The 23,624-nt window shown below is 42.4% G+C and overlaps 1 protein-coding gene across 12 annotated transcripts in view; it reads right to left on the bottom strand.

Moving 5' to 3' along the window:
- Positions 1-851: 851 nt before the first annotated feature.
- The window catches only part of STXBP5L (syntaxin binding protein 5L), a 440,505-nt gene continuing 417,732 nt past the window's right edge, over positions 852-23,624 (bottom strand). For all 12 annotated transcript variants that reach the window (XM_078848433.1, XM_073309722.2, XM_078848419.1 and 9 more), the window contains 6 exons: positions 17,078-17,317; positions 14,920-15,280; positions 12,159-12,324; positions 8,991-9,102; positions 8,348-8,568; positions 852-5,636 (listed from right to left, as the gene is read on the bottom strand). In XM_078848433.1, the coding sequence (XP_078704559.1) occupies positions 5,595-5,636; positions 8,348-8,568; positions 8,991-9,102; positions 12,159-12,324; positions 14,920-15,280; positions 17,078-17,317 (1,142 nt within the window). In that variant the 3' untranslated portion in view covers positions 852-5,594. The remainder of the gene's footprint in view (positions 5,637-8,347; positions 8,569-8,990; positions 9,103-12,158; positions 12,325-14,919; positions 15,281-17,077; positions 17,318-23,624) is intronic.

The raw sequence follows: 23,624 nt of genomic DNA, 5'->3' as shown, positions 1-23,624 counted from the left end.
TACCCCCCATTCTCCTGTTCACCTCCCAGCCAAGGAGTAGGGGTTTTCACAGCAGCCACTCGTGCAGAAACACTCCATGGCCATCTGGCGCTTGGATGTGGTGTACCATGGTGACGGTGTTTGCAGCTGGGTCAGGTACTCTGTAAAAATCACAGTGCGCCTCTGATATGGAGGTGGGGTGAGGGGCCCTGTCCGTATGCTAGAAGACCAACAAACAACATTGCTGTTTCCTAAGACTGGGGGAATTGGGCTTATTGGGTTTATGTGTGTAGAACATGTGTAGAATTGGGCTTATGTGTGGGCTTATTGGGCTTACGTGTGTAGAAAATGTGTTGGTTTTTTGTGGTTCCTGTGCCTCTTTATGTTCTCTAAATTTCTTTGCATAATACAAGTGACCTGTCTAAGCAAATGGTGCAACTGTAACTTACTCAAAGCTTGCGAGAGGGAGGGGGTGTTAAAAAGTGCTTCAGTTATTTAGGAACACAGCTCCCAGTGACAGTACGGATGCATTTTGACCCTGGAATCTTAGGCAGGAACTCATGGGCTAAGGCAGTACAGCACTGATAACCCCAATAGCTCCCCCTTCCACCTCCCTGCTCTGCCAGCATAGTGTGGGAGTCCCAGACAAAATGAAAATACAGAAATAACAGCTCAAGAGACTAACTTACAAGATGGCACTAGTGGGGTCTGACCTTGTATGGAAGTTGTAAACCAAAAAAAAAAGCTATGTGTAGAAATGCCTACTGTAGTAGGGATGCTTAACCACATGGAATATGCATTATAAGCCCTTTACCTAACTACATACCCCTGAAACTAGTGTGAAGTGCCTGAAAAAAGAGAATTACACAAAACAATGTCAATTCTTTCCTTTATTTTCTTTCCATCAATTCTTTCACCGGGAACTCAGAATAGCTTCAATCAAAGGTGCCTTAATTTACCTTTGTGATGCCAACTTTAAGGTATCTGTCAAAACAGTAAATGGCTAGTGGAGCAGGAGGAGTGTGCACTTCACTCCTGGATTTAACCTTCGTTTTGAAATATAGGTGGTGCCTCATTAATAAAAAACACACACAATTTGTCCACAGGTCCTTGACAGAGCCAGAATATTGGACACTAGTTTAAAAAAAATACAATTTTTGATTTTAGTCAATAATCACAAAAGAGAAAACACACGAATGGAAACTCTTTTTTACATGAATTACACCTAGATGAAGCGTTGTCAACAAATGGAAACATGCAACTCATTAATGAGAGCGAGTGTGTTCTTACTGAGACCTTACCAAGGCAGAATTAATCAAGACTGAAATATATTGTGTTTGCATTCACCTTTAGGTCATGAAAAGTGATGTGGGATACCCAGAGTAGAATACTTAAAGGGTGCAATTAAATGCAGTCTGCAATTTGCCTGTGATATAATAGACACAATTTATAAACAGAATAATCCTGAGGTTGAATACAGCATTTACATTAGCTGTGATGTTTTTCCACATTAGATACATACAGAATTATTTTTTCGGTATACTATTTATTTATTATAATACACACAAGGAATTGGGTGTGATGGTTTCTGAAAAAGGAATATGTAAAAAGTTGTATAGAGAATTTTTGTGATAACTTCACACATGTCTAATGATCGAATATCGGTTTATATTTAAATATTTATGCAAAACCTATATTCTGTTTAATACAGAGAAAAGAGGTCTAATTTGGATTCAGGAATGCAGTCAGACCACATCTACTCAGAAGTATAAATAGTTGGGACATAGGAATTTAAAAAAATATGATTTAGAAAATCTTATATGATTATAGGGAACAAATCCTGGTGCTGTTACAGAATTTCATTAGATTTTTTTAAAATTTTAATTCAGAATTGAAGTTTAAAGTGGTCTAGGTCTAGGAGTTGGCTGCATATAAAATAGTTCTTACTAGTAAGGACTCATCTAATGAGAAGCCACATAATGAATCTAATTTATTTTATCTGCCTGTTGCACCCCTAGCTGTGTGTGTATCTTATATATCTGATTGTTTGGGATAGTGCATATTTTTGGGGGGAGTGAAAAATGTATTTTCTAACATAACAAAAAAATTTAATTGAGCAATATTATGCCAAAAGTGTTGCTAGAGATAGTCTTTTATACTTTAAATCTAATGTAACCTATCTGGAGTTTGTACTTTTTAACTAAGAGTTTAGATGTTGAAAGAGCCTAAAAGTTATGGATTTTGCGTGAGCTGGTACTGGCTTGGTAGAAAAGGTGAAAGCACGTTTGATTTCAACAATTTTCTTAGAAAGACTAGTGTCCTAATTTTCCTCTCAGCAAGTAAAATCATTGCTATGATTATCAGCTTGAAGGCTGCAGCTTTATTACTCTCGTTATTAACAAAAAATGTTTAGGGTAGGCCTTTTAAAAATCCCACACTCCTCCTCATGTCACAAGAAACTAACTGGCCGGCTTCCCCCACCCTCCTTAAATTTTGAGGTGAAGGCTTTTCCCACATCCACGACAAATCTCAATAGAAAGCATTTTAACAGTGTGCACTAACAAACTTATACAACATATACATTACATATATATATTTATATATATAGAACGTTCTATATACAAACATATACAATTTTTTAGATCTCTACAGACTACAAGAAAATTAATAATTATAGTCACAAGAGCTGAACATTACAGAAACAGGAATTTGTAACTTTCTGGAAAGATGTACAATATGCCAAGGAAGATATAGTGTGACCTCCTGGGGAGTTTTTCTAGAGAAAAAGATGATGGATTTAAACATTCAAAATTGTATGTTTGGGGAATCTAAATTCTTCTTTTGTGAAGTCAAGAGGCAAACTGAAAGGTACTGGCTGACTTTCCCACTGATACAGCGTGGTGGTAAGTTAGAGACTGTTGATAGAGCAAGTGTGATAGAAATGACCTGCTGGAGGCACATTTCCCTTTGCACAGGCTGTAGCTGTTTAAACTGACTTGTGCAACTGCTTCATGAGGGAGTGAGCTCTAGCATCTGTCTAAGGAGGCTCCCATTGCATTTAGGATCATAGGTTCCTGAACTGATGTTAAGTAACACCTTTGCCTAAAAGCAGAATAGCAAGCCAAGAATTTCTATATATTACAGACCTAGTACCATCCTAATCACTCACACACACAGGCATGTGTGATGCATTTATGGATACTGCAATATGTCATTGAATTGCAATGGAAACTGCCAGTGTAGCCAGTAGAAGAAGTGTACATGGCACCACCCTTGAATATCTTTTTCATACCAGATATATTAGTATAGAAACAGGTGCTGTAAGTTACAGAACAAACTCATGTCCCTGGTAGAATGATTTCCCTCCTGTTCTGATCCTAACCCAGTGACAGTTTAAATACCTTCTCGAGTCTTGCAGATAAATTAAGGAACATATCCTCTCTAAGGTGTTTGTAATGCTAAAGTGCCCACAAGATTAGTGATTCAGACTAACTATAGGCCAGAGTACATGTAGAGTAAACATGCAATTCACATAGGGGCTGGATTAGCCATAAGGCCTATAACTGGATTGTAACAGTCAAAGCTGTCATTTTAACCTTGCCCACAGCAAAATTTAAAAATTCTGTATAGCAAAAAATTCATATTGAGCCATAACAGTGTAAACCTTAATGATGCCTCAAACTTGTGCCATAGCCTTAATTCACACAGCTTGTGATGCCAGACTTCTGAATCCAAAACCTATATCTAAAATTGAGCTGAATTAAATATCAAAGAGGTGTTTTCACCAGTGAGCACCCACCCCACCACTAAAGCTATGAGAAAGGAATAGCTGTGAGAGTTAGCAGTGCTTTCCATGGAAATGCAGAATCCAGAGCAGTGTCTTGTGATCAGGAGTGTGCATTAAACTGTCATGATACAAACATGTAGGAAGTTAAAGCAAATCTGATGGCCATGGCTATTTGGGAGATCACTAGCTGTAGCTGCTTTCTCAGACCATTTTCCTTCAAAGTGAATTCTCCTGATGCAAAGTGTCTCTCTCCCCCTAGTTTGTACTTGTGCATACTTGCTGGCAAACATGACGTTGGCACTTTGTTCCCAAGCCAATTTTAGAATCCATCTGACTTCACAGTTGGTTACTTTAGAAATTATGCTCATGCAGAGGAGTAAAACTGAGCTGGGGAAGGCAACTGACTTTTATCTAATAGGAATTCTGTTCAGGCAAATGCATCATGATAAACTACTCTGGAAAAGAATCGGACAGTATCTGCGAAATGAAGAAAAGTAAAAGCCCATGATGGGAACCATGTAAAGCCCCAGGGCAGCAGTTGAGGTCTGGCAGCAGCTTTGCTGAGATGCACGGCCTATTTCACCAGTACCTTGCACCTCATGTAGGCCTTTACACTTGTGCAAAGTAGATATAATGTGCTCCTGAATTCTCCACTCACTCATCTCTATGGCAGTGTTTTACACCAGCTTTGCACAGGTTGTAAGTGGTGATACACCAGGCAAGACAGTGGAGAAACCGGTCTATATAAAATTAAATCTGCAGGGCTTTGGAGTTTAAACCTGTTGCTGGTGTGATCAGCCAGCTTTAAATTGGGTTACTGTACAATTTGCTTAGCATCACTTCAGTGCATTGTCAGGGAGAACTCTTTCCACTGACTTGAGGGGATTTACCAACTTGACCCACTGGGCCCTCTACTTTTTTCAGATGAATTCAATAAATTAATGACTCAACTTCTAATATTGAAAAAACAAGGCAACCAAGTGATTCAGCCACTCCTAGGGTGACACATGGTATCATAGTCCCCTCAAAGGATGCTTGAGATGAATCTAGCAAGCTGTACACATCTTTCTTTCAGAAAATTAGTGTTTATGGAAGGGGTTTCCTGCACTCTTTGGATTGTAAAGACATCCTCTACTCTCACTTAAGTGACTTCACAAACACTAAAAGCATTTGGATTGGATTTGGATGTTTGTTTATTCTTTGGATAGGAATTAAATAGCGCTGATGATTTCAAGCTAAGGAAAAGAATTAGCAGCAAATAAGAAAATGCAGTTCTTCTGTCCAGAGTAGTAGCAGCCATGCTTGAAATGTACTGGCTGGTTGTAGTGTAGTTTTTAAAAATAAAGATTTTTGCTGTCTTTAAATATTTTTTTGCTCAGCATAGAAATAAATCCCTTTTTCTTCGGTCACAACATGCTTTCTTTTTAAGATGTCAATTGGTCATGCAAAATTGTATTCATTTTTTAATAAGTGCATTAACATTCTAGGTTTGTACAGAATATTTTTAACCAGACACACACTCCACAGTTCATTCCTAGAGCTTCTGAAAAAAGCTACATGCCACCGTGACTGTCCAGTTGCTTTTGGAAAAAGATTTACTACACCGTGAGCCAGGTATTTTGACTAAAAGACCAATACAAGTCTAGGCTCTATTTTGTGGGTTATAAAACTTCTCCTTGACTTCCCGCTTGTGGTGAATCCAAACAAATAACAGGAAAACATTTCCTAGGAGAAAGTTTTGCTTCTGGCCAGTGACTGGTAGTGTTGAGAATAGGTTCCGCTTCCCTGAATAGTGTTCTCATCAAAGCCAACAAGCTTCTTTAAAAGTCTAAAACTGGTACCATTTCTTGTCCTTATATTTCAGCATCAACTACAGAGATGGGAAATAAGCAAAATGAAAATTAGATACAAAAATCTAATGGTAATGTTTTGCTAATGGTAAAGACTTGTGCTAAGTTAGTATATGGTAGAACTCCACTGGGTTAGTGGTATCACAAATGAAGTAGGTCCATTAATTGTCATGGACTTCATAATCAAGTAGAAAAATTGGAGCAAACAAACAAATAGTAGCAGGTTGAGCTTTGCCAAACATGTCATTTACCTCTGCTGCCGTAAAATAATTTTTTTTTTCTTTCTGGAACTTCATAATTAAGTGTTAAACGTCCACAAAGAACATTATCTACCCATAGCTCTTATTCACTGAAGAGACACTTCTCAGGGAATTCCTACTTTCACACTCTGCTTTTTGCATAAGGTGAAGTAGGAACTGCTATAGATTAGGGTACGCTAGGTGCCTCGCCTCCAGAATACCATCTGTCAGTACACATCTCTTTGAGGGTATTTTTTGCCTCACACTTATAACAGTCCATAAGAAAACCAAAAACAAACATTCTCCCTGGAGCACTAGGTACATGGTAATCCAGCTGTACAGATATCTGGAAAACTGGAATTACAGTTAAATATTCCTTAATGTACTTCTTTTCAGTTGATTCCTACTCTTAGGACTATAGAATCATAGAATATTAGAGTTGGAAGAAACCTCAGGAGGTCATCTAGTCCAATCCCCTGCTCAAAACAGGACCAAACACCAACTAAATCATCCCAGCCAGGGCCATAAAAACCTCTAAGGATGGAGATTCCACCACCTCCCTAGGTAACCCATTCCAGGGCTTCACCACCCTCCTAGTGAGATCGTGTTTCCTAATATCCAACCTAGACCTCCCGCTCTGCAACTTGAGACCATTGCTCCTTGTTCTGTCATCTGCTACCACTGAGATCCATCCTCTTTGGAACCCCCCCATCAGGTAGTTGAAGGCTGCTATCAAATCCCTCCTCACTCTTCTCTTCTGCAGACTAAATAACCCGTTACCTCAGCCTCTCCTCGTAAGTCGTGTGCCCCAGCCCCCTAATCATTTTCATTTCTCTCCGCTGGACTCTCTCCAACTGGATGCAATACTTCAGATGAGGCCTCACCAGTGCCGAATAGAGGGGAATAATCACTTCCCTTGATCTGCTGGCCATGCTCCTACTAATACAGCCTCATATGCTGTTTACCTTCTTGGCAACGAGGGCACAGTGCTGACTCATATCCAGCTTCTCGTCCACTGTAATCCCCAGGTCCTTTTCTGCAGAACTGCTGCTTAGCCAGTCGGTCCCCAGCCTATAGCGATGCATGGGATTCTTCCGTCCTAAGCATAGGACTCTGTACTTGTCCTTGTTGAACCTCATCAGATTTCTTTTTGCCCGATCCTCCAATTTGTCGAGGTCACTCTCGACCCTTATCCCTCCCCCCAGTTTAGTGTCATCTGCGAACTTAATGAGCTAGATGATGGGATTAATTGCATCCTCAGCAATAAAGATGTTGAACAAAACCGGCCCCAGGACTGACTCCTGGGGCACTCCGCTTGATACCGGCTGCCAGCTAGACATTGAACTGTTGATCACTACCCGTTGAGGCTGACAATCTAGCCAGCTTTCTAGCCACCTTATAGTCCTTTCATCCAATCCATACTTTTTTTAACTTGCTGGCAAGAATACCCTATGCCATAGGGTGACATCATTACAGAGCAAATGTCTTCATGCTAAGCAGCCTATTTAGAGCAGACCAGTTTAGCATAACACACTATGGCCATGCCCCCAGTTTCCTATGCCCCACTTGTTCCCTTGCATCCAGATGCACACCTGTGACCCACCCTAGTTTCCCCCCTCCCTGTTCAGCACATCTTGTGCAACTAGCAGGTTTTTAAAAGAAACAGGATTAATGATAATATTTCTCCTGTTATTGTTCATATCTGAACATTTGACAGGAGGGATAGGCACACAAAATCTTCAGAGCAATTAATGAATATTGTTCCCATTGTTCCCAAAAGGACTGAGGCCCCTACGTTGTCCTCTGATTTCAGGAGCAACACTGCTGCGTCAATGAATGGACACAATGGTCATATTAACTGAGGGCGCTTACTACTCTCCCTCCCACTGAGAACTCCCTCCCACTGAGAACAGTTTTGAAAGACAGACATTTATGAAGAAAACATTGCAGGAGACTTGGGCATTGGTGGCACCCTGTTCTCTGTCCATGGCGCACAGTTTAGTTTCCTGAGGACTGAACTTTTTGGTCTAATTGAAGTCTTTGGACTTAATATAGGGATACTCAGGTGAAATGTAATGGACTGTGATACACAGGAGGGCAGACTAGATGATCTGATCATCCCTTTTGGCTTTAAACGCTATGAAAATATGGAGTAAGTGTAACCAAAGTAGATGGCTGTCTCAGTTTGCAGAGAGCCTGAAACAACTGCTCTGAGGTGGGAAACTACCCCATTTATTTCAGTGGGTGCAGATGTGAATGACGATACTTCACTGCTTATCAAAGCATGTAGAAAAGGAGAGAAAGTGTCATATAATGACAATGTACACCAGTGTTCCCCAAATGTATGGGGAAGGGTGCTGTATAAATTAAGGTATCAACGCTTGGGGGACAGTGCTGGGTTTAATTTTCCTGAAGGAGGTTCAGCTTTCTTAACTTTGGGTAACCCTGGGTAAGGAAAACTCTCTCCACATGTATGTGCGAGGAACCCATACCTCATGTGCATGTTTGGAAAATGCCTCTGCACTAGCCATCATGCTTGCAGTCTTTTCATCCAGTTCTCCCAGTCTCTGTCCTCTCTCGTCAAGGGCGAGGCGCGCACGAGCCAAGTCTCCGATTACCCCTCCTGCAGCTCCTTTCATACCCTCGATTCCACCCGAGCCAGGGATGTGCTGAGCCAGGCTCCGAGAGGCTTTTCCTGCTGAAGCCTCACCAACTACACAGGGAAAGTGGAGTTAGCTCGTTCCCCCATCGATAACGAGAGAGTTCATTGCTAGTTCCTCACTCCCTTGCTGTTGTTTGGGGTGTACTGTGGCACACAGACTGCCTCAAGCTACCCAGGCAGGTTTGATACTAGTGCCCTCTCAAACCTGTTCTTCAGTAATTGCAGTGATAGGGACTTTTTATTGTTCACTTGCTCTTACTGGGAAGAAAGGAAACATTTTGGATAGATAGAAACAAGGCTCTGAAACGTCAAGCTCTTGCTCCTTCTAGTAACTTGTGGGGACAAATTCTCTTCCCTCCTTCATAGTGTTACCTTTAACATTTTTAACATCCCTTCTTTCCTAGATTGTGTCCTGTCCTTGTATCGGTTTAACTGTTCTGTGTCTTCCGTTAGTTTCAGCAATAATCACTTACACAGCTCTTCTCTGTCAAAAGTCTGCCCACTTCCTCCAAACAGCCCCTTGAGAAATCCTCTGTTCTGGGCTTCTGGTGTTTCCACTGGGGTAAACAAATCCCCAAGCATGTCCTGGCCAAAATCAGACAGAAGAACACATGAGGGAACTAGAGGGATGAAGATTGTCATTTACTTTACATGTCTAGATTAACAGAGTCACTGACATCAGATGTTTGGCAAATAAAATATAAACTCTGAGCTATGTAGCATGTTGTATTGCAAAACCAGGGCTAGCAAGGACAACATTTGACTTTCAGTTTGTCTGCAACATCAATTCTTTAAAAAAAAAAAAATTCTCATACTACGTAAAGCACAGCATTAAGCATTTGATGTCCGGTTACTACGAGAGCTGGGTCACTAGTGCAGATAAAATGTCCAACCAGAGCCACTCACATTTAAAAAAAAATTAGTTTGTGTTCATTCCCCTGGTGGGTTCACATTTTATGATTTGTGGAGAGCAATTTTTGCAATGAAGCCACAACATAAAAATATTGAGTAAAATGAAGAAATCACGATCAGCTGGTGAGCCGCAGAAGAGACGAAAGTTGTTGAAGAAATGACTTTGTGAATTATGTGCTTTGCACTAGTGATTATCCAGGCAACCAGACCATCAATACTTCGCAAAGAGAAAACAATAAAGATGAATTTAGTGCTTGCTGAAAGGAAGCAATTTTACAAAAGGCCATTGGCTTCCCTCCGAGAGCCCATCACTGGATGCTAGCTATGCCTACCTCCCACTTAATTTTACTATTTACACAGCACCAGTCGTGCACAAGACATTTACAGACACAGCTGAAGGCATGGTCTCTGCCTCCAGAGAGCTTATACTTGTATCCTTCAAACCAATGGTTCTTTAGAAACAAATCTAGCTATCAAAGTTATTTGCAATCTGCTAGGGTAACTACTTATGTAGCAACCATTTGTGGGGAGATGGCTTCAGTACATTACTACTACTGCTCTGCCAGCTGGTAGGTCAGGGTGGGTGAAACCATGGCTCTCTGCCAATGTTCCTCCCACTTGCTCTTGGGGGAAGAGGGGATACTGGGTGTATAAAGTCCTTGCTCTTCCCCTCGGTGCAGCAGCCGTGATGTGAGCAGCTGGAGTGTGGCAGTGCTGGGAGGTAAGAGCCTTTTTCCCTTACTTGGGCTAACGCAAATCTAGCCCATCCCCTAGTTTTAAACCCTTCTTCAGTGATGTAGTTAGAGTCCCTCCAGTAATTTGTAAACAGTTGCTTCCACTCCTCCTCCTCTCCAGTGAGCCCAAGCCTGGCTGCAATACTCACTCCTCTTACCAATTCTTCAGTGTTGAAAATGCCAGCATTCTGTGATGACTTCTGCTGCTCAACACATTCCCATGGTCTAACAAGAGCTGGCAGTACCACGTCTTTTGTTGGGCATCCTGGCTCTCTGCTCATTATACAACCTCAAGCTTATTTCCTTTTTTCACTGCTAATGCTCCTTCCCCAATAACCCCACACAATTCACTTCCTTCAATAAATGAGATTTAGAGTGTAAAAAAATCTAACACTGAACTAGCTTTTTACTTTCCTTACACCATCGCCACAGCTGCTGTATTTTAGTGTAGTACAATCTGAGAACCTTTTCCCACCTGCAAATAAGGACTGTATCAGTTACTGTAGTGGAAAATACTGTACATAATTCAAAAGTATGTCCTAATCACTAATAGATTTTTTTTTGGAGATTTTTAATGGTTTATAATCCAACTCCGAACCCCTGCCCTTCTACCCTACTGAGTGATTGCTGAAGAAACTGTATTAATGTGGGGAGTGGGGCCTGCATTTACTTTTAGAATAAAATAAGCAATACTAAAGTTAGGGAAGGAACAGAAGTTGTGCTGATGCACTTTCCCTTCAGTTAGACCCATGCTGGTATTGAGTGCCAGACATTTTTAAGCAGTCCCTTATAACATTTTGAAACCATTCCTCTTTCAACCAGAGCAGCACATTAGGACTTTGCTATACTTTGTTATGGCGAGTGCCAACCTGCTTCAAATCTGGATCAACTTAGTAGGAACCAGAAGTTGTTACAGTTAATGCCAGTTTGTGGACTTAGTCCAGTCTCTAGGGGACAGGAGCTACTCCATAGAGGCCACGGACCAAAAGTACTGTTGACCTCCCCTTTGTCCCAATGAGGTGGTTCCTGCAGGGCAAGCATAAGGTTTACTTGGGGTGTGTGGTGTGCACGTAGGAAGCTTGGCCTGCTGCTGCAGCTGCTCGTGCTGTCCTGTGCTATAAATAAATAGGGAACTTCCATCTATAGGTTTGTCAAGCTAGCACTGATTTCACTTTAAAAGCAAGCAATTGTGGTTTCACACTAGATCATATCTTACATTAAATCTAATGCCTGGCATATCTGCTGGCAATAATGTTACAATCCAACTTCTCACCATTTTTAACCATTTAAAACTTTAACTTTTAATTAAATTTAAATTTAATTAAACTTAGGAGAGGAAAAAGTGTCATTACCTTGAGAAACCTACAAGTAAAACATACTGTTTCAGATAAATTGATCATTTGGGAACAAATGTTGTTTTAGAAGCATCTTGTTTCCCCCATCTTTAGCTGATAAAATTTTGAGTTAGTGTTTTGCATTCTTTCAGAGATTTAACACAAGGAACATGCATATTAAGGGACCAGAGCATTAGACAATGACACCATACCACTAAGTATTTCTTTTGCCATTTTACTCTTTCCAAATGTAGGAGGTTTTCTCTTGAGAAAATGTTGATGCAAATTGACATATGTTCCAGGCATGACACTGCAGATGTTATGGAACATCCTGGGCAATCTTTGCGCTGTTATATGGAGTTTCAGGTTCCAAATTAAAAATAAGAATGCACTGGATTGAATGAAAATTATCTGAAAAAGGAACAGGTTTCACTAGATTTTAAACCAGAGGACATGGTGTTAACAGTCGAAAGTCTGAGAATGGTGTAAGCCACTGTGATCAAGGCAGTGGTGGGAGGGCTCTGTTGAGATGCCTCTGGCTGGCTCAGAAGTGCTGAAAACATGGTGAAGCACAGATCTCACAATGGGAGCCCCTTACTGCTTCAAAGATTAGATAAGAAAGCCATGCGGCATGGATGCTTTTGATGGTTACAAGCCCTACCTGTAGATTGTCACACATCTCCTGGCTGTATGTCAGTCGCTGGATCTCTGTGGGGGAGCTGAGATACAAAGCTTGCCCTTCATTGGTGAAACAAAATGTCCGTGCTATCCTCATGTCTGTTACTGGCAAATAGTTGACATCCAGCATTGGGCGAAGGCTGGGCAAGCTGAAGAGAAGCATATGCCTGTGTTATGTTGGGATTTACAGAAAATGCTTTTATTCTATCACGTGATTCAGACCCACAGGTAACTTATTTAGTATTTTTCATATCTAGCCTAGAATGCTGTGGTATTTAAAATGCAGTCCTACTCTTAAATGTGCTAATATAAAAATGGCACCTTTCCATTTCACAGATCTGTTCCCTCCGTGTATTGGTCTCAAAGCAAATTTCAGTGACCGAAATAGGTCTTTAGGGCTAGCTCCACAAAAGGACTTAGGTGTCTTACATGCAGCTTGCTTGGTGTCTAAGTCCTCCATCGAGAGTCTCAAAACCCTGCTCAGCTGCCACCTAACCCTGTAGTAGCCTAAAGTCCTTGTGGCAAAAAAAACCTCCACAGAATGTGTATCTTGTGGTTTTGAAAGGTTAACCTTTGGTTAAATCCAACCCAATGTTGGGTAGAACTCTCAAAGGTGCTGCTGCTGAATGAGGACTGCTTTAATGCCACTTTTCAACTTTCTACCTTAGCCATTTTGATTGAGGAGCTATCCAAAAAAGAATTTTTAAGAATTATATTTTTTAGGGATGTCGATTAATCGCAGTTAACTCACATGATTAACTAAAAAAAATTAATTGCACTGTTAAACAATAGAATACCAATTGACATTTATTAAATATTTTTGGATGTTTTTCTACATTTTCAAATATATTGATTTCCGATACAACACAGAATGCAAAGTGTATAGTGCTCACTTTATATTACTTTTGATTACAAATATTTGCACTGTAAAAATGACAAACACAAGAAACAGTATTTTTCAATTCACCTCATACAAGTACTGAAGTGCAATCTCTTCATTGTGAAAGTGCAATTTACAAATGTAGATTTATTGTTGTTACATACCTGCGCTCCATAACAAAACAATCTAAAACTTTAGAGCCTACAAGTCCACTCAGTCCTACTGCTTGTTCAGCCAATCGCTAATACAAACAAGTTTGTTTACATTTACAGGAGATAATGCTGCCCCCTTCTTATTCACAATGTCACCTGAAAGTGAGAACAGGTGTTTGCATGGCACTTTTGTAGCCAGCATTGCAAGGTATTTACGTTCCAGATATTCTAAACATTCATATGCCTCTTCATGCTTTGACCACCAATCCAGAAGATATGCATCCATGCTGATGATGCTTGTAAAAAAAAAAAAGTGTTAATTAAATTTGTGACTGAATTCCTTGGAGGAGAATTGTATTTCTACTGCTCCATGGTTTTACCTGCATTCTGCCATATATTTTGTGTTATGATAGTCTCGGATGATGACCAAGCACATGTTGTTTGATTTAAGAACACTTTCACTGCAGATTTCAAAAAACACAAAGAAGGTTCCAATATCAGATTTCTAGAGATAGCTACAGTGAAAATGCTCGACCCAAGGTTTAAGAATCTGAAGTGCCTTCCAAAATCTGAGAGGGACGAGGTGTGAAGCATGCTTTTAGAAGTCTTAAAAGAGCAACACTCTGATGCAGAAACTACAGAACCCGAACCACCAAAAAAGAAAATCAACCTGCTGGTGGCATCTGACTCAGATGATGAAAATGAACATGCGTCCGTCTGCACTGCTTTGGAGTGTTGTTGAGCAGCATCCATCATCAGCATGGATGCATGTCCTCTGGAATGGTGGTTGAAGCATGAAGGGACATATGAATCTTTAGTGCATCTGGCATGTAAATACCTTGAGATGACAGCTACAACAATGCTATGCAAATGCTTGTTCTCACTTTCAGGTGACACTGTAAACAAGAAGCAGGCAGCATTATCTCCAGCAAATGTAAAAAAACTTGTTTGTCTGAGCGATTGGCTGAAGTAGTAGTAGAACTGAGTGGACTTGTAGGCCTTAAAGTTTTACACTGTTTTATTTTTGAATGCCTTTTTTTGTACATAATTCTACGTTTGTAAGTTCAACTTTCATGATAAAGAGATTGTACTACAGTACTTGTATTAGGTGAACTGAAAAATACTATTTTTGTTTTTTACAGTGCAAATATTTGTAATCAAAGACCAATATAAAGTGAGCATGTACACTTTGTATTCTGTGTTGTAACTGAAATCAATATATTTGAAAATGTAAAAAACATCCAAAAATATTTAAATAGTATTCTATTATTAACAGCAGAATTAATTGTGCAATTAATTTTTTTAATCACTTCACAGCCCTATTTTTTTTATAATGTAGGGAATGGTATTTTGATTTCCACAGTCATTGAACGTATGTGGGTGAGACTAGGCTTGGAAGTCTTTAGCCCAGAAGCTGACAGTTATAAGTGATCAAAGAGAGACTGCATGGAAATTATTCTGCAACTTTAGCCACAGTGAGCACTGCTGCTTCTGCCATGCTGTTGCTGTCAGAGATAATCCTTGTACTAGATGGTGAGAAGGATTACTAACCAAGAGAAATTATATACCAGAGCAAAATGGGTACAGCTTTCCTTTACGTGTGCATAATATAAACAGCAGATTGCAGGTGGACAGTGTGCATCCTGCTCGCCTTTACAGCCCTAATTCTGTTGCCTCTTACCATTTTGCCAAATGATTAGGTAGGTAAGTACCTCATCGCCATGATATGCCCGTTGGCACAAAAGCAAGCCAGGCAGATGCTGTTACACAGGGTCACCACATCTGCTCGCAGTAGAAAGGACGTTTCTGTGATGTTGTGAACATAGAGGCATGTCTGGGAAGGCAGTGAGAAAACTTTGGCTTGTTTTTCTGAGCAGATGACAGCAAACTGATGATCTCCCATATCCCCGGAGGAGGAAGGAGAATACATGACAAGTTTCCTTTTTCTCATTTTTTCACTGTCATCCATGGTATTTGGGTCCCTCCATACTTCATAGGGTGGATGTATCAATGTTCCCATGCAGTCCAGGCATGAAAAAGTCAGCACTGCTCCCTTCAGCGTCAGAACTGTACCTGTAAAATATAATGCTCTAGCTTTGGCATATGCTGGTCAAAAACTCCAGTGGTCACATCATGGTCTATTTTGCATCCAGGTTTTCCCTTTAGGGCTACAATAGCACATCTTAGCCCTAAGCTAATGAGCTGCACAGCTAATGGTACAAAGTAACCTTTTGCTTCAAACAAAATATTTTTGCAGCCACACAGAGATGGTGAACGAGCAGGCTGCAGTTACTGAAAATGTTTCAGGCAACCTAACAAAAAAAAATTAAATAGAAAACAGTAGAATTTAGAGATAGAAATAGCCAATTACGGCATGTATCCAATTCTCTTACCAGTAGGATTGTTCTTGACAGTACAATTTCTAGTGTCTTTCCAGTCAGGTTTTAAGGAAGCAGCTGAGATGCCTCCTATCCTTTCCTTGTCTAATACAGACTACAGTTCCTTACTCCTAAATTTCCTCCCATTATTCCTAGTTAGCTCCTTTTAAAACTGCTAAATAAATCCTGTCCCTCTTTGGTGTTTACCCCCATCCAGTATCCCCTGTAACCTGTGCCTGTCACTTAGCCAAGATGTGCTTGGGATCTTTCAATCTTTCCCTGGAAATTACCCCCTTCACCCCCCAATCATTTTGTCATTCTCCTCTGCACTCCCTCTGGTTTCTCTGGTAATGACACCTCCAACCTGATCACAACATTCCAGCAGGGGCTGGATCAGAGCTGTATGTAGGAGGACTATAACCTCTCTGCTCAGTGACAAAATGCTTTTGTCTGAGCAGTTCAGAATTATACTGGCCTTGTTTCCCAGCCATATCCACAAACTCACGACTAATCTGCTGCCTTCTGCTAGTTCTAGGTCTCCCTACTTTCTATGTTTCCCCCCCTCTCATTATGTACTTGCAATTGTTTTTCCTCACATGTATTAACTTGTATTTTCCAAAACAAAACCTCGTTTTTTGTTCTCTGCCCTTGTTTCTACTCTAATGGCATGTCCTCATCAGTGTCCATAACTGCACTCAATTGACCATCCTCTGTGTCGGTGACCTTGTAATTGTAACCATCATTGTAACTAGGTGTGAAACAAGGGCCTAGTTCATTCTGCAACTATTTTTGCACAAAGCTGAGTTTTTGTCCTGAAAGCTAGACCTCTCCTATGAGTGAGATCTGTCTGAGGGCGGCAGTGCACAGGACTAGAAGGCAGGAACTCCGGAGATCTAATCCTGGCTTTATCATTGTGTCCCTCTTAGCACTGACCAAGTCGCTTATTGTCTGTGCCTGTTGCCTCATCTGCAGAAGTGGGAGCAGCTCCCTATGTCACAGGGAAGGAATAATCAGTTAAGGTTTATGAAGACCTTTAGATATGAAAGTAGCTGTTTGTGCTGAAGATACCTTCTACTGGAATTTAGTGACATTTCTGTTGCCACATGATCCATCAAATTCTTGACACGTTCAAACAAATCCCAAATACACTTTCCCATGAGGAAATTATCTATTTTTCCAGTCTGCAAAAAAGGTCTCCTGTTTCCAGGTCCTTACAAGGAATGTGTGCAGCTCTATGTAAGATCTAATCTTCGTGATTAATAAAACAGACTGTCCTACGTCTCTAAATTATAGCTATCACTACTATGATCCCCTCTTTGTATCTCACTGTGCACTCAGTGTAATGAACTACTGAATGTAATGTAATGAATGTAGGGGTTAATATTCACTACATGAGAGATTTTGGTCAGAGAAACCAGATAAAAGCAGATATGTAAACCCTCTCCTGCTACCTAGACAGACAAAGAACAGGAAAGCAGACAGAAACTCTTACCACTTGGAGACACCATGACTGGTTCTGTCTGCCTTAACTCCTCAGTAGCAGGCAGATTAAGGGAGATGATTAAGACCATACCAAGGCCTGTTCCAGCCCACAGACAGGGGGAGACAGTAGAGTCATTCTTCCGTGAAAAGGTCTCCATAAAGTATAAAGCTGTAATTGCTTCCTTGGACTCCTTGTCGATGCTGGAGACACTGGAGCTTCGGGAACGGCTGAAGGTGTTCTCCCGGTTTTCTGTATAAATAAGGTAAATACAATCGAGCAGACATGAGGCGGCAGGCTAGAGCACGGACCCAAACGTATCTGAAAACCAAATGCCAATGCACTGTTGTACGTGGACATCATGGACTCGTTACAGACTAGTTGAACATTTTGATACTTGCATAGTCTTAACTTCCTGCCGGTGCATAAACAACAGTGAGAATGCTGTCAGACCTCTCCAGACAAATCAGGCTGTTAGAAATAGCTGCTTATTACAGAGAGCTGCATAGACTAACCAGAATTTGCTCCAGTCGGGGCTCAAGGGATCTCTCCTCAACTCATACATTACCAATATATTTAAAACTAAATCATCCACCTTATTACAGGACATGAAGTGAGCGCTCAGTGCCAGCACCACGTCCTGTTGCACATGCCCTTTGCCTTGCACCAAACACTGCTATGGCTATGTTCAGAGTAACCCTCCTTAGTCTGTGATGTTCTTGGCAGCTGTCTGTCTGAGAGGAGACACTGAACCTTGAACTGGCCCCTGTTACAGACAATGTGCAGGGGCAAGGAACATCATTTAAACCTTCTCACCCCCAAATCACCTCCAACATCCCATACAAGGGAGTGAGAAAGTTGCTCTGCCCCTCAACCGACTCCACACCATGGGGTTGGACCATAAACATTTTTTGTGTGTGGTTTCGCGGGGAACTGTGACCAGCAGTTAGAAACAGACACATGCACTCTCCCCTCACCAAACTCACTGGGAGTCTCCCAGGGGGAGGGGCCTCTTCCCAACCCTTCCAGGAGAGGAATGGCATCGAGCTTGGTTGGGTGTTGAAGGCTCTGATTCGGGTTATGCTCACTCAGCCTTGTCTATCATCAAACCAGGCAGAATAAGCTGCTCAACACAGACTTGCTATGGGTTCACAGGGTGGGAGCAGAAGGGAGGGAGCTGGGGCTGAGAAGGGACTGGACAATGAAGGATCCGGGAGTGGCATTAGGACACACGGGAGCAGGGGGTGGCTGCAGCAGGAGGAAGGGGTGGGTTCATTTTTGGCCCTTTTTCATTTCCTGGCACACAACGTAGGCAGCTTAGTCTCCCCGACAGCATAGTCTGCTTTGAGCATCACTGCTGCTGATTCCTTTCATCTCTGATGCCTTCCCTGTGCTTCCTGGGCAAGAAGAAATCAGGAACCCAGGCTAGTCTTTGCAAGACAGGCTTGGGCCAGCTCTGCACTCCATCTACACTGAGTCAGGCAGAGCTGGAGCCAGGCTACAACGCAACACTGAAAGTTACAGGTGCTTTTCTGCAACACAAAAGGCTAGAGGCTGAGAGACTTTGGAAGACAAACGTTTGGAGCTAGTGGGCCTGAGACTTCTCTAAGCGCCTCAGAGTACGTTCAGATACTCACTTGAGTCTAGTTCCTGAGATAACTGGGCAACTATGGATGCCTTCATCAGGTCTATCTATGCATAGAATGGGGGCCATCACTGTGGCATCTACAGTCCAATGGCCTCCTCCCAAGCCCTTGTTGAGAAGAAGGTTAAATCCTTCTTCATCCCCAGAAGAGGGTGATGTCTCCTCAAAGGAGAAAGTTCAGGAGCCAGCAGAAATGATTAGGGAGTAGAATGCTTCCTGGTGTTGGAGAAGACTTGAACCTGGATAAGAACCTTCCCCATCATTCAGTCTCCCAGAACTAAAGCCTGAGTTAAGCTTCACACCACATTTACAGTTCCTGCTCTCCTGAGAAAGCGATAGTTTAGGGATTCTAGTCCCACAGGGAACATCTGTTGTGACATTAAACTCCCTTCCCTGTGACTCTGCACAAGTGGCAGAAATTAGCCAGTTGCCAGCACCCACCTGGGAATTACTGGGCAGATGCACATCAAAGTATTGCTATTCGGATCAACAGTTGGCGCTGAGAGGCTCAGTTTATATTTAAGTTGGAGCTGCAGTTTGCAGAGCTTCTACGCTGAGTGAGGCGGTTGCCTTGCCAAACGTGAGCTCCACAGCACTGCAGGATTTTAGTCTCCCTCAGGCTGAAGAGAAATTCATGGCCGGTTCAGTTTCCACGTGCCACATGCTCCCCAGCCAGGAGCTCACATTCAACTCTCCGTGCGGGTGTTAGTGCGGCTGCCTGGCCCTGGCTCAACACTACTGCAGAGACCTGCATAAAAGCGGGGGCTGGGGGGCTGAGCTGTGAGGCTATATGGACCTAATACCTTATGAATGAATGTGCCCCATCCCCTCACAAACCTTGCAGCACTCTAGCCATGGAGCGTTGGAGGCGGTTCATCAGCACTGCACCAGTTGCTGACCAAAGAGGGCTAGTGAAGGGGCTTTGCAGGTGTCCCAGACCCTGCAACACAGGGCAGCCCGTGACCCCAAACCCCATTTTCCCGACATGGTGCGCAGGCTGTATGTATTTTTCCCTTTAGTAGTTGGTATTAATGACAAGAGCATGGAAAAAGCAAACAGAGTGGTGTTCAAGCTGTGAAAGGTGCTGAAGGGACCAGTATGTCTGCTCAGTCTGTGTAGGCGACATGCAGAGTGTTTAAAATATGTGATGTGCCATTTGCATGTGTCACAGGACTTTTTCCCTCCTTTAAATAAGAATAAATGTTCCTTGCTCTTGTGCAGTACAATTAACTAATGCCTTTTAGCAGAACTGACATTAACAGGTATAATTTTTGGGACACCTTTGGGAACATGTCGTGCTGTTTTCCCTTAAATACAATATTCAGATTGAATTTCAAAAGCTCAGCATGACACATCTCTCAAACTTTGGAGTCATGAAAGATTTCTGAACAGAAACACGTAACTTAGGAATGATCAGAGGCACGTCTGTGACCTTCCCAGCCTGCTCTAAAACAAAGTCTAAACCCCACCCCTTCCTGGAATTTAGCTTTATTAACTAATAACGTTCAGTTTAGGCTTCTCCTCAGACCTGCTGCTCCCTCAGGGGTCTCTCACACTGTAGATCCGCTCACTCTCTCTTCAGTGAGCCATCCCCTTTTATCTGAGTGAGGTATAAAAGCACCTGGCTCAGGCTAAGCCTTTCCCAGCAGGATCAATGACTGCTAACAGGGAGATGTATTTCATGCATTAACAGGAGTGTTGTAAGCAAGACATGAGCAGTAATTCTTCCAATTTACTCAGCACTGATAAGGCCTAAAAGGGAGTCTTGTGTCCAGTTCTGGGCACCTTACTTCAGGAAACATGTGAACAAACTGGAAAAAGTCCAGAGAAGAGCAACAAAAATGATTAAAGGTCTAGAAAAATAGGACCTATGAGGGAAGACTGAAAAAATTGGGTTTGTTTAGTCTGGAGAAGAGAAGACTGATGGGGGAACATGATAACAATCTAAAAGGTTGTTATAAAGAGGAGGCTGATAAAGTGATCTCCTTAACCACCAATGCCAGGTCAAGAAGCAATGAGCTTAAACTGTAGCAATCAAGATTTAGGTTGGACATTAGAAAAAACTTCCTGTCAGGTTGGGTGAGCACTGGGACATGTCACCTAGAAAGGCTGAGGAATCTCCGTCACTGTAGGTTTTTAAGAGCAGGTTGGACAAACACCTGCCAGGGATGGTCTAGATAATATTTAGTCCTGCCCTGAGTGCAGGGGACTGGATTAGATGACCTGTGAAGGTCCCTTCCAGTCCTACATTTCTATGATTTCTGTGTAAACACTGCCAACCTCTTACAGCCCCTTAGAGCCAATGCTTATGCATGCACCCTGGTTTTCTCTCTCCTGGACAATCTAACTCTCAAAGCCCCTGCGGTGACGAGAGGACTTGCCCCCTGCAACATCTCATTCTGCATGGTCATGAACCCCTGTGTACACCCTGGAAACCAGGATAGACTGAAAGTTTACCCAGGTTCCCCGCATTTCTCAATGGGGCAGGATAAAACAAGCAAGTTGCCCCCTGTCATAGGAGAATTATAGCTTCTGGGTAGGCCCTGGAGTCCTTGTAGTCATAGGGGACCTGTATGGAATCTAATTCTTTAAGGCACTCGAGTCATATCAAGCCCTCTTACATCTAAGTCTGGGTGTACCATGAGTCAACCTGGCAAGCCACCATTCCTAGAGCCCTGCATGGATACAAAATTTGTATCCGCATCCCTCAAACATGGTCTACACCTATAAAGCGGGTATCTGCAGATTTGCAGGGCTCTAACAATTTGCCCTTCCATTTCTATGGGTCCATATATTACCCACTGGGAGAGCCAGACCCCTGGCCTCTACCAGACCTCATCTCTCTATCATCAGTACATCCATGACGAACAATGTTTTTGTATATATCGCCGTTCCTTACATGATTCTTGGGGCTGGAGGCTTCCTCCTAAATTCTTGGTGATTGTCCTTTTTTTGTCTGTGGGTTCAGTAAGTCCATATGTCTTCCCAAAATTACAGTGCAATATAACACAATTTTCTTACATGCGCCTTTTCCTAATAAGCAAAACACATAAGTCCCCCCATCAGCCCCCTCTGGCCAACCTTCTGTATTCATTGTCCACCACTGAGTCCCTGAGTCTTTCACTTTTCTCCCCAAGAGTACTCTATAAACTGTACTATGGAACTGAGCTGAAACTGGGGCAGCGTGGCCTTTCTCACATGTAGGCATAATATATATATATATATATATATATATATATATATATATATTTACCCCTTGTACCTCTACTGTGAAAAAGGAGCTAAAAAGATGTCCCAAGACTCACGCTGAGCAGGAGCCATCAGCTCAAAGGTGACCAGCAGGTCTCAGGGTCACCATCCGGTTTCATGATAGACAGAGAAGGGCTGACGCTCACCGGCAGCCAGACAGTGGCCATGGGTTAATCATTCTGTGGAACATCAGCTCCCAGAGTTGTTGCTACCGTTCTTGTTGGACTCCTTCACAAATTGCCACAAGGCCTGCAGCAGCTGTTGTTCAAGGGCAGCCTGGGCCTGTTGCCACTTCTGCCCTCATGTTCTTCAGTTCAAGTTTGCTTCTCTCCCCGCCCCCATGCCCCTTGTGCAGAATACGTCAAAAAAATCTCCCCTGCGTGAGCAGCTGGCTCTAAAACAAAGTCCACACGCTGAGTAGAGTCACACTCACCACCCCCCTTGGGTTTGACAAAAAACAACAAAACCTTCAGCTCCAACCATCTCCACAGGCGTGGCTGCCCCTAGGGCTCCTCCTTCCAGACTGCTCTGCCCACACCTTCACTTCTCTATGTAGAGAGCACTCCTATCTCCCATACACAGGGGACGGTTAACAAGCTACCTGCACCACCTAGTTAGAAGAACTCACTTGACGTTTCCCAGCAGCCTCAATATCTGCCACCAGGTGGGAATGTTTCAGTCAAACAGTGCCAGCCTGTTCTACAATCCTCCATACAGTTAATGTTATCTTCCACCTTCCCAATTCTTTCTATGGATGTAGTTGCTATTAATGTAAAATACAGCTCAGCAACAAAGATGACAGGCCATGCTGTGTGTATTCTGTATTATATTGCTCTGTACACCAGGTTCTCAAATATCTTCATTATATGGACCACTTCTTCATAGAGATTGTTCCGTGGACTCCTCTCCTCCCACAGATGATCATGAGGAGCACTGCCCCTCCCATCTGTGAACACAGAACAGCAACTAAAAGAACTGATTACCTGGGACAGTACCCTTAAGAAATGGATGTATTCACAGTTCTTTTTAATGAGTTTAATTTTGTTTTTCTGTCTCTATTTTACTCTTAATTTCACTTTTCCTCCAATCTGTTCTGTTCCTCTTTTCAGGCCAATATTCCTCTGCTACTCCGTCCCCTCATCCTGTTCTCTTCCTGCACACAGTACCCTGTTGTGTGGTCCTCTCTCCCCCAAACATGCTTTTCTGCCACTAAATTTCCTTGTGTCCTGGACTCACGGCCTGACAATCAGGTCCCCTCCAACCATTTCTCCAACGGACATAAACCCCTGATGCCTCATTGTCTTCTCCCCTGAGCAGTCTCCTCTTGCTGATGCCTGGCAGCTCCAGACCCTGGTGGTGGTTCCTGTTTCCTCTTCTCCTCCTAGTAGATGGAGCAATGCTTGCTCTTCCTCCTTGCTTCCAGCTGATTTTATACATGTCCAGGCTCTTCCTTGATATCTGTAGAAGCAGCTGGAAGCCTGGGAGAAGCAGCCACCACCTACGAAAAGCCAAATCTCCACAGACCACTTAGCATGTGCTTAATGAACCACAGTTTGGTATGGTATGCTGTATGGTACCTGTTTATCCATTAGATTGCAAGCAACTGTTAGCAGGGGCTCTCTCATTTGAAGCTTACCTACTGCATAGCAGCACTGTACTGTGTAC

The sequence above is a fragment of the Lepidochelys kempii genome, chromosome 1 (assembly GCF_965140285.1).
Source record: "Lepidochelys kempii isolate rLepKem1 chromosome 1, rLepKem1.hap1, whole genome shotgun sequence".
NCBI lineage: Eukaryota > Metazoa > Chordata > Testudines > Cheloniidae > Lepidochelys > Lepidochelys kempii.
This window is presented reverse-complemented; position numbering and strand designations above follow the sequence as displayed.